The sequence below is a fragment of the Caretta caretta genome, chromosome 13 (assembly GCF_965140235.1).
Source record: "Caretta caretta isolate rCarCar2 chromosome 13, rCarCar1.hap1, whole genome shotgun sequence".
NCBI classification, from domain to species: domain Eukaryota; kingdom Metazoa; phylum Chordata; order Testudines; family Cheloniidae; genus Caretta; species Caretta caretta.
The window spans coordinates 6437175-6449197 of NC_134218.1; the positions used below are offsets into that span (position 1 = coordinate 6437175).

The 12023-nt window shown below is 42.4% G+C and overlaps 1 protein-coding gene across 6 annotated transcripts in view; it reads right to left on the reverse strand.

Moving 5' to 3' along the window:
• The window catches only part of COL20A1 (collagen type XX alpha 1 chain), a 96621-nt gene that overhangs the window by 25043 nt on the left and 59555 nt on the right, over positions 1-12023 (reverse strand). For all 6 annotated transcript variants that reach the window (XM_048820792.2, XM_048820793.2, XM_075118692.1 and 3 more), the window contains 4 exons: positions 11804-11942; positions 8736-8878; positions 8255-8364; positions 2470-2628 (listed from right to left, as the gene is read on the reverse strand). In XM_048820792.2, coding sequence (XP_048676749.1) covers positions 2470-2628; positions 8255-8364; positions 8736-8878; positions 11804-11942 — 551 coding nt within the window. The remainder of the gene's footprint in view (positions 1-2469; positions 2629-8254; positions 8365-8735; positions 8879-11803; positions 11943-12023) is intronic.

Here is a 12023-nt window from a genome sequence, read left to right on the forward strand (position 1 = left end):
GAGCAAAGAGAATTAGACGAGTCATGAGAAGAGTTACAAATGTGACAGGTGGGTTGGCCGTGCATAATTATTCTACCCGCTGCTGAAGAAGAGAGGCCACCTAACGAGAATGTAGGTGTAGAAAAAAGGATAGAACTGCACACTTGTTTTTTTAAATATAGTGCCTGCAGGTGTCCTGATGAACAGCAATTATACAGGTTATTGTACATTCCCAGCAATAGCTCACGCCAAGTCTTGTTAAGATGCCAGTGAGAATAATAGCTCATCCTACTGCAAGCCGCAGGGTGGTCTGGCAGGAAGTTGTGTAAATTCTTGGCCACTTCTGGCTGCAGTAGAATGTAAAAATAACCTTATGTAAGAGACTATCATGTACTTTCTCCCCTCCCCCTAACCACCACCCATAGACACATTCTTTCAGAAGCAATTGTACAAACTGCAGACACAAGGCAACGGATACAGACTTTAGAAGGGGTGGCTGGTCATTGGACTGCATTGCAAGTCTCAGGCCTCTGAGGCCAGAGCCTTGCAAAGTGAACTCTATAAGCTCATCCATGCTAACGAAACCTCAGTTTCCGATTTATTCACATTTCAGCAGCAGCCGCTCCCAAGGCCCCAGGTAATTGGCTTCAACACAAACCAAAATGTAAAAAGACAACTTTGCTCCACTGCCACTCAAAGAAAGTGGTAGAAGAACAAAAGTAGCAGATATTCCTGGGAGATGCATCCTCCCCATCCAAATAAATCTGCCCTCCTTCTCAGCCTCTCCCTAGACTGCCAGATCTTTCCGTTTTGATTAGCAGAAGGGCAAATGCCGCATGAGACCAATAAAAGAAAAAGGGGGGGAGATATATTTAAAACCCACAGTTTTTAAGAATGCCATTTTTACCCAATCAAATCTTTTCCCCCAGACATTTAATGATGAGTGAGCAGTGCGACTGAAAGAGTGGGATGTGCAGCATATGGATAGAAAATGAGCCCCATACATCAAATGACACTTAGAGATGTCTTAAATAAGGTTTGATGATAACCAATAATGAGGCGCTCTGTCTCCTCAAGGGTGGTAGAGCTGCAGAAGACATGAAACTTTGTTAGGCTTGAAGCATGATGGGAGTAGAGAAGGTCTGGGCTGTTCATTAGTAGCTCTTCAATGACTGGATCCAGCTCGCTAAGCTGCTAAAAGGAAAAACTGGGGAGGGATAGAGGATATTTTCCTCCAAGGCAGAGGTCTGACATGGCTGCTGTCACTCTAAACCACCACAGTATTTCTTTGGCAAATAAAATTAGAGCTGCTTGAATCCCACTTTTATTATGAATCTGTTCCCATATGGTACAGCTCATTCCTTTGATGGCATTTGTCACGGTACATTGCATGATTCCACTTCCTCCTGGTGTTAGCTGAGGCTGCATGCAATACAGATGGGCCAGATTGCTTGTGCAATGCTGCCTTCATGTGTGGAACGTTGCAGTCAGCTGATCTGTTCTTATTTGCACTCCCTAGATCTATGGTCAGAGTGCTGTGGAGCACTAATTTATCCTTGCCCTGAACCCTGTGTAATCATTCAAACCAGTGCAAATCATTCCCATGAAATCAATGGGAGTCAGGTGCCAAAATACCTTTGAGGATCTGGGCCCAGGGGCATAAAACACAACCAGATCAGCCACTGGAGTATTTTTACACTTATTTTGCAGCGGTGTAAATGGCAACATGAGGTATAAGGTAATGAAGAATCAGATTCAGGGTGCTTTTTGTCTCTGGTGCTTGCTTTTCTAATGGGTCAATCAGCCCAAGACCATTGATCTTCAGGGCACGGGGCAAAGCCAAGATGTTTATTTTTTTCCTTTACCTGTGGGGCAAAAGTGGGCTTTTGTTTGCAGCTGAGTCTGGTGTTGAGAGGGTTTTTTGAGTTGTAATTTATGGTGACTGCTCTGAGTATTGTTTGACAGTCATTCAGGGACAGTGCACTTTTGAGATTTTTAGACCAAATGAAACCCATCTGAACATGTTGCCCCCCGTGATTACTAGCATGTGGCTGCTGCCAGTCCAAGGGAGCTGATGTATAAAGCCTTCTCTTTTAGAAGCAATCTAGTAACCCTCCTGCCTTTTTCAGCCAATTACAACAAGATCTGTATGTCCTCGGGTTTCAAGACTATGTAGTATTAAAGCACCATGTAAGCTGCTCACCCACAGATCAGGGTGCGAGCTGACATGGCTACGTGGCACACACATGCTGTGCTACATCTCATCACAAACTCCCAAAGGCAGGACGAGAATGTGCAAAACATTGCATTAAAAATGCTCAACAAATTTCAAAAGCTGAATAGGTGTATAACACTTCCCTACTTCAGGGGATGAACTCAACACAAGAGCAATGGGGGGAGGGGACAGTAGTTCTGCTCTGATTTGTATCCCATCCAATCCTGAATTTAGACACAAGACTCCTCATTAAAACTAATAAACGCTGGACTTACTGCTGCTGACCCACTCCTGGGTCCTCTGGTTCCTGTCAGTTTTCCTAGCATGATGAAGCCAGCAGTGGAGATGCTTCCCATAGCATTGATCGGTTTCTCTGCTATTTTCTTACAGTCCAAGTAGAGTCTGATCCTGAAATGGCTCACAGCTATGTGCACCTGGATAACAATTAAAAATAGATGCGTTGGACCCCACCTGTTGGACGGAGGATTCTTTTTAATCATGTATCTGGCAGAGTTCATATCCACTTCGGCAATCAAAGGCATCTTTTTTTGTGCATGTAATGATCGCAAAAGATATTGGGTGAAAGCCCTAGAGAGTGAACTCCTCCATGGACAATAATACCTTGTCCTAAGGGACATCAAAACCATTGGAAATCAAAATTTCAGACAAGTGAGAAGCGGGTGGGAGGGCTAGTCCAACCAGCACTGAAATCTGCACTCAGGATCTCCTATTTTTAGCTCCCCAGACTATGAACAGCGGGACAGTTTTCCCAGGGACAGCCAGCTCCTCAATACTCCTGCAGAGATTAGGGGCTATGCAAGAGAAGAGCTCTTCTTCAGATTCCCAGGCCTCTCCCCCAGCCAGCCCTGAGCAAGCCAGGAATCCTTGTGTGCAGAAGCCTTCAGCCCATAACAGTGTCAGTAAAGATGGCAAAAAGTGCTGTGAGCTTCAAAACAACAACAAACAGCCCACTTTATGCACAGAAGGCTTTGGAGCACAGGACTTTTGGCTTCCTCGTGGCCAGTTCTTGGGCTGGAGAAAAGGGATGCAGGATAGGGCTGAGAGCTGGAGCACAGTTCCTCTGCAGTCAAACCCTGAAAGGCATACACGAGCTTGGGATAACCAAGAGTTTGAGTAAACTGAGATATAGTTAATTAGACTTTGCCTGCATCTACAGAGCCATAAGAGCCCACTGCTGGATGTCAACCCTCTTCTGGAGGAGCCATCCCTGGAGTTGTGATGTGAAGTAGATCAGCCTCCATAATTAGTTTCATCCTTGGGTTGTCTACTGAGACAGCTGTTAAGTAGAGCAGGACAATTTTTTTGGCAAATAGTAAGTTTGCCGAAAAAATTATTTTTTTCAAAACTCCTCAACTATTCATGAATTCGGGTCGAATTCAGCAAATCGTTTTAGCTGGCAAAAAAAATAAAAAGGAAAGCTTTAACCATTTTGTGTTGACGTTTCTGAAACAAAATGTTGAGACATTTTGAAACGAAATGGTGCTTTGTTTTGAAATATAGCTAATTTACAAAGACAAAAAAAAGTGAGAAAACACCCCAAACATTACCTGAAACAAAATGAAAAGACCCCAGAATTGTTTTGTTTGACTCAAATCAAACAACAAAAATGTCAGTTTCAGCTGGAACCAAACCACTCCCCCCGCCACCCCAAAGTTTTCAGATGGACTCCCAAACCAAAAAGTCCATTATTTGCTCAGGTCTAGTTGTAAGGTGCTAATTTGGGTGGAGGGTTTTAATTTCTAAATTAAAAAAAAAAGTTGGGGACTATTTTGATGAAATTTTCTTTTTAAAATGTTCCCTGATTTTCAGTCAAACAAGTTAAACTTTTTCTAAGTTTTTGAACTTCAAATCAATAATAAATAAATAAATAAATAAAATACATAGAGGGGTGCATGGAATTATTAGTTTTTCTCTCCCAATCAGTTATACTGTCATTAGCAACCTGGTCCAGATTTGAAGTGGTGAACTAGTGGTGAAAGAATACCCCATTAGCAGTCCCTGAGCTACGTTATGAAAGACCTCTGAAAATGGGCCGGTATTTTAACAAAAAGATCTCTCTTTCTGCCACACATGAAAATGCAGGGCTTTCCTTTTATAATCTTCTAGTGCTGGTCTTGGTCTCACAGTTATTATTCTGTTTGGAAAGTGGTTATTAACAGCAAATACAAGATGATGTTTGGTACAGATGGGAAAAAAGAATGTGTTTTTCTCTTGCATATTTAACACAAAACTAAACAAAAAACACTTAAAGATGAAAATGTATGCAGGACATTTAAGGTAATAGGCAGTATAGAGTGCACCGATTGATGGATGGGACATGAAATCCCCACTGTGTTTGTAACTGCTTTAAAGCACCATGAAAGGTGTTTTTGGAAACCTACTTCACTGTAGCTTTGAGTGAGACTGAAATCCATGCCTTCATCATGACAAATACTGTACACTACAGGCATTGCACTTTTGAGTGATCATACCTGCCACTGGGGGTCTGGTCAGGGGGTTAGAAGGCACACAGCCAAACGATAAGCAGCTTTAGCAACCTGAGAAGTCAGTTAAGGTTCAAAATGTACTGCCTGTCTCCACTCACAACTAGGAACGAATCCATGTTGAAATTAAAAATCTCAATCTAGATGGGACCTACGCCATAGCTCAGGGAGGCAGGGTGGTCCAGCCTAGGACTTGAGTGACCTGGATTCAATTTCCTGCTCTGCCACAGATGGCCTGTGTGACCCTGGGCAACTCAATTCGCCCCTCTGTGCCTCAGTTTCCCATATGTAAAAGGCGGATAGTGGAACTGCCCTCGCTCACGAGTAATGTGAGAATAAATACTTTCAAAATGGTGAGGCAGTCAGATAATATGGTGATGGTGGCCACAGAAGTACCTAAAATAGATATATAGACTAGCTAGATCTGCAGCTTTTGTTGACTCCATGACTGGAAGAGGACTGAGCTGTGAAGTTTGGAGCCAGAAATGAATGTACTCATAGATCAGGGATGTTTGGATTTGGGGCTTGATTTTCAGTCCATCTCAATTCTTTCTCTTCTTGTGCAGCTTCTTTGTAAAATAAAAAAAAAGACCTGAACATTTGTAGCACTAAGCGTTTTAGACCTAGCAATGAAGACTGTGACAGATTGCCTTTAATATGACAATAGCTCAGATTCAATCTAAAGAAAAAAAAGTTCAGAGGGAACTAAAAGGCAAAAAGTGAGTCCTGCCTCTTTAAACTAAAGCAAACCAAGTTGGATTTATGTTGACACCTCCAGCCAAGATCATTAATATTCCAAAGCCTGATCATAAGCTAGAAGAAAGGGCAGAGAGAGATGCTTTTAGGAGTAATAAGGTGGGCTGAGGAAGAACTGTGCGGAGACCCCTTCAAAGGAGCTTTTCAAGTTTTGGAAGGTGGGCAGTAAAACAGGAACTTAATCAGTGTCTCCAGTATACATCTGATGAAGTGAGCTGTAGCTCACGAAAGCTCATGCTCAAATAAATTGGTTAGTCTCTAAGGTGCCACAAGTACTCCTTTTCTTTCTACATTGCAGAGTGACTTCAGGAAAATAAGAGACAGAATAATATTGTTCCCCAGTGTGTCTGCACAGGGGACTACTGTGTGAGGGATCCTGAGGATGGTAATAAGCCAGGCACATGAAAAAATCTTGAAAAGCATAGGAGCCAGGTCGGATGGCAGTCACCTGCAGGGCAGAGGCGATCTCACTGACAAACTGCCCCAGGCGAGGGGCCAAGGAGAAAGGGACAGCAGACCTGAGATGATAAATGTGACACGGCTTCTTTTCCATAATCTGAACTGCACCTACCTAGCTGAGATCTTGCCAGGCAGGGCCCAAGCTGCGATATGCAGATGCTTCGTTTTACTCCCTCTGGAATACATTGGGCTTTTAATGAGAGTGTTCAAGGCTTGCATTGTGTCAAGGTAAAGCCACATGGAAGGTCCTGGGAGGGAAGATGCTCTTCTAACCTCTTGCAAGAGGCATTCCGGAATAAAACACGACCTACTCTGGATGAGGCAATCCCCTAAGGAGTGCCTGCTGCCTAGATACAGGCTGTGGGGAGTGCAATATTAAAAAGAACACTCTGTCTTTACAAGGTGAGAAATTAGAGTGCCCCAGCTCTCGCCATTTTCCCCTCATTTCTCCCTGTCTCCAAATCCCCATCTATCTTGTGCTGACCCATCTATCTTTAACCATCCCCCTCTCCAGCCTCCAGAGCACAGAGCTACTTCTCTTCTTGAAATCTTGTGTTACTTCTTGTGTTACTTGCCCCCTTTTATTCAGGTTAGAACTGAGCTTCTCTGCAAAAGTGTTTTATGGATCATGTATGAAGGATGCTCCGCAAAAAGCCATTGTTTTCCACCGCTTTGTAATGTTGTTGTCCCAAAATCAAAAGGCAATAAACAGCCTAATTTCTAACAGCCTCTGACAAATCTGCTAGGTGCCCTCAACCTTGAGCTTAAAAAAACGATTACTTCTGGCACTTCAGCGGGGAATAATACCACCACCTAGTTCTTATCTAGCGCTGTTCATCTTTAGAGTTCAAAGCACTTTAGAATGAGGTTAGTATCATTATCCCCATTTTTACAGATGGGGAAATTGAGGCATAGGAAATGACGACACATGCCAAAGGTCACCCAGCAAGTCAGTGGCAGAGCTGGGAATTGGACCCAGGCCTCCTGTGTCCCAGACCTGTGCATATCCACTGGCTATATTGCCTTAGAATGTGCTCCATGGTAACTCACCTTTTTATAGGTTAGCAGAGTGAACAGCTGTGGCCATCTGACAAACTGTGGGTCTATCACATACCCAATTGCCTTACTTCAGTACCTTCCTGTTTCCTACATTTCCCTTTTTAATTATTACTCTTATATGAGGAAGAAAGTGATGGGAATGAAAGAGAAACTGGTGACTCCAGTTAGATCCAGGAATAGAGCAATCAGCCACTGGGCAAGCTCCCCTGGCACTTGTGTGCCAGGGCACCTACACCCTGCCCTGTAACCCCATGCAAACCTAGCTTGGCCAGCCCTTTCACAGTTTATCCCATATCCCCCACAAACGCCTACTATTAGGATTATCCACCACAACCCCAGTTCATACTACAATCAGCCATTCCAGTCCTTTGCCTCTCGTGAGCAGACAATTCCTTCTGCTGAACTGAGTGGTGATTTTATGGTGGGGGTCAGGACTAGACAAAGACTCGCAAATTCTTTTGCACTTAGACCACGATTCTGCATAGACATACACATACATTTAACTTTAAGGCCAATAGGCCTTCAGCAGTCTCACTGACTTCCACAGGACAATTTAAAAGCTTAAATCTTTGCTTGGCTGGGACTAGAGGTGACATTTCAACGATATATCCAGAGAAAAAGGGATAGTGCAGTTACATAAGTACCATTCTATTCACCACTGGGACGACAACACTGCATCACAAATGGACATGCATACACGCTAATAAACAGATCAGCTGAGAGACACATATCGGGCAATATTAAAATTAAGGCGAGTGAACTGAAAGAGCTCTTATAATGCATCCCTTATCGAGAAAAATACATATTTTTTTCACAGGGTGGTTAAATCTTTGCTAACGCGTTTATATGAAAATATATAAAATATACTGTACAAAACTGGCAAAAATTTCATATTTAAAAAGGAAGCGCGTGATTCAACATGCATTACATACATTTCACTACTATAGCATTTCATGTTTCCACCAAATATTACATTTTAAATATGACAATTAGCCAAGTTTGTAATGTGTGGATATATTTTATATACTCATATGTCTTTTAAATATATCTAACTATGTTAGATATGTTCAATACTTGGAAAATATGTATTTTTCATATGGGATGACTCAAAATTCCTTACAATTGCAAATCAACACAAACAGGTTGGCCAATTGGCTAATGACTTTTTAAAGAACATTCTCATAACCACTCTTCAGTACAAATAATATATACTGACTGCATTTTTTTCTCAGCCTGCCCTTGTGAGATAATGATCTAAGTTACTCCCTCCCTTGATAAGGACCTTATGAAAGCTCCCATAGAATATCTTCTTCACTTCCTGTTGGTCAAAGGTGACTTCCTGTAAATCAGCCTTGTAGTCATGATTGAAATAGGTCAAGGATTTCTTACTGGCTACAGGGGAAAATAGGACAAATAAGAACTTAGAATTAAAATAGAATTTGATTTCACCTACAGCATGTTAAAAAAAATATAGGCTTAAACATACTGAAACACTTAATACTTGTCAAGCTTTAAAAGCACAAAAAAGGAAAATAATGGTCAAAGTCAAGCATACATTGCAAAATGGAGTAAATAAAATTAGAGTTTTTAGTGGGTTTTTAACTATACAGAAAAACATTTCCATATGTTATTTCGATAGCTTCGGAAATGTTCATGCTGGACACTGGCAAGTTTCAATAATAAAACTGTCCAACTGAGTATAGAAGTTGGTTCTGTTACTCTTTCAAATACCTGAATCTGATCTATTCTACATGAAACCTTACAGTCAAGTATAACCCCGAGGATTGGCTGGAAGTCCTCATCTGTTAGCTGCCACACGGCAAAGGGCACTTTGGGAGTCTCCGGAAGGAGCCGGAGGAGGATGCTGATGGTGTGCACAGACGGAATCCCAGAGAGAAGCACTTCACTGGAATGAGACAAGCAGAAGTCAGCTCAGTGACTAATGATAATGAATGGCAGGGAGCTAATGTTCTACTTTCCTGGCAACCAGAACAGTTCTGAGCTACAGACAGAGTGGTGTTACTGAGGCATGATGGCCTGAGTGAGGCTCATTTGTGGAAATCAAATACAGGGCCAGATCCTTTGCTGGTGTAACTCGGTTGAAGTTGAAGGAGTTACCCCAGTAGAGAATTTGCTCCGTATTTTGTACATTCCTCTTGGGTTTAAAAAACACATGCCCTAGAATTTTGCATGTGCAGGGCATCCCTGTGGCCTTGTCATAGCATCAAAAGGGAGGTACAGGTCCAGCCATCATGGTCAATCTCTCACTCCCTGTGTTGGGTCAGGGAATGCTGAAGACACAGTGAATGCAGCCTTGCATTATTCAAAAGAGACACTTCTGGTAGCTTATCGAGTTACTTTGATGGGCTCTGAAAGGGTCCTATCCAAAACTCCTTGTCAAGAAGAATGAATGATGGCTGTGATGGATGGGGTAGAAAACTAGGGGAAGACCTTCAGGCCTTGACAGAGGTACTTAGAAGTACCTTGCAAAAAGACACATGAGCCATACTAAGATCACTTGTGAAATTTGGGACTCAAAAATGAAACCCGTGAGAGGACATGTAACAAGTCAAGCCATGGACTCCTGAGAAGGTCTTGCTTTCTCCTCTAGACTTCTGTTCCAAACTTGTTACAAAGCACTTACTGCATGCAAATGTCACTCAAAAGGCATAGGTCAAAAGTGAATGAAGAAAGCAAAATTAGCCATGTCGCAGATACATTTGTAATCTGTATGGGCCACATTTGCATGAGTAGATACACAACACTTCAACAATCTTTTCAGGACTGCTTCAAAAGTAACATCAAGTTTTGTTTTGTTTTAAATTATATAATGTCCTTGGAAGGTCATATTTGTGTATCTGATACTCCTACTGGTTGAGCAAATGGATTTGTCTATGATTTTTTAATTACTTAGAGCCTTCTGAATTCCCCTACTCTGTTTACTGTAAGAAGCTTTGCTTCTTTAAATAAGATTTAAATGATCCCAGTGCTTTAGTAATTAGGCTTCAAAATAAAATAAAACTGACTATTAAGAGTCAAATCTGCCATGATTTATACTCCATAATGCTACTGGGGTCATTGGCACTGCCTGGAATGAAAGTTGACCCATGACAATGCATAGGACTTTGAGAAGGATCCCAACTAATGAGGTGCACAGTAAAGTCACATTCCAAAGTCACTGGTTAATCCTTCTTGTCAATCAAAGTCAAGCTGCCCAGTGGAGCTATAAACTTGTATTCTACAACAAGTTTCAGAGTAACAGCCGTGTTAGTCTGTATTCGCAAAAAGAAAAGCAGTACTTGTGGCACCTTAGAGACTAACCAATTTATTTGAGCATGAGCTTTCGTGAGCTACAGCTCACTTCATCGGATGCATACCGTGGAAACTGCAGCAGACTTTATATACACACAGAGAATATGAAACAATACCTCCTCCCACCCCACAGTCCTGCTGGTAATAGCTTATCTAAAGTGATCATCAGGTTGGGCCATTTCCAGCACAAATCCAGGTTTTCTCACCCTCCACCCCCCCACACAAATTCACTCTCCTGCTGGTGATAGCCCATCCAAAGTGACAACTCTTTACACAATGTGCATGATAATCAAGTTGGGCCATTTCCTGCACAAGGTATTTCCTGCACATTTATGCAAGGTAGTCTATTTCCCCTTGTTTTTTCCTACCCCCCCCCCCAGATGTTCTGGTTTAACTTGGATTTAAACTTGGAGAGTGGTCAGTTTGGATGAGCTATTACCAGCAGAAGAGTGAGTTTGTGTGTGTGGTTTTTGGGAGGGGGGTGAGGGGGTGAGAGAACCTGGATTTGTGCAGGAAATGGCCCAACTTGATTATCATGCACATTGTGTAAAGAGTTGTCACTTTGGATGGGCTATCACCAGCAGGAGAGTGAATTTGTGTGGGGGGGTGGAGGGTGAGAAAACCTGGATTTGTGCTGGAAATGGCCCAACCTGATGATCACTTTAGATAAGCTATTACCAGCAGGACAGTGGGGTGGGAGGAGGTATTGTTTCATATTCTCTGTGTGTATATAAAGTCTGCTGCAGTTTCCACGGTATGCATCCGATGAAGTGAGCTGTAGCTCACGAAAGCTCATGCTCAAATAAATTGGTTAGTCTCTAAGGTGCCACAAGTACTGCTTTTCTTTATTCTACAACAGTAATTGTCAGACTGCAAACCAGGAACATTAGGGGAAAGTGTGAAAGAGGTTAAAAAGGTCCGGCCCCAATCATGTTTCTAGCTGAAACTTTGCCTCAAAGTTTGATCTTTTAAATGCATGTAGATGAGGAGAGGAGTGGTCATGGAAAGAATTAAATGTATCCCCAACAGAGGACAATTAAACAGAACTCAATGGTTATCACATGCAGTCTTTCAGCACTTAATTCTGGACAACAGTGATATTGAAGGCACACAGCTAAAACAGGGAAGGTGCCAATAGGCACCTAAAATCTGAGCTTGGCCTTGCAAAAGTTCAATGCCCCAATCACCCCACTGTATTCAATGACGTTCCTGTGACATGTCCCATCATGTGATCCATCTTGAGGCAGTTCAGGGGGTGATTTATCGATCAGCACAGAATACATGTCTTCTAAGGGGGGAAAAAATCTTTGCATGCTTTTCAGTTTCACTAGGGTGGGGTTAGCATTCATGCTATTTTCACTAGGAAATGGCCAGTTGAGTGTTCACTAGGCCAGTATCTACACCCACCCCCACCAGTCGATACCCTTCATTGTGTGGACCAGAGCCAATGTTTATGCAACAGACAGAGAATAAACTTTTGTTGGAATCAATGTGGTTCTCAGCTATCTTCCCAAACTACCTTGTTCTCTGGGTTAGCTGAATATCTCTGAAGAGAGTGTAAGTACGGGTCCCGCTGAACACATACGGTTCCATGGCCACTCCTTTAATGGAGGCATATTTTCTTTCCACCAGTCCAAAAGCCTCCATCATGTCAAATCCTGGTGCAGTCAGAGAAGGGCAGAGAAAGAAACACTTTGAGATAGTAGGGAAAACAATGGTTTGTAAGGGATCTGCCTGAG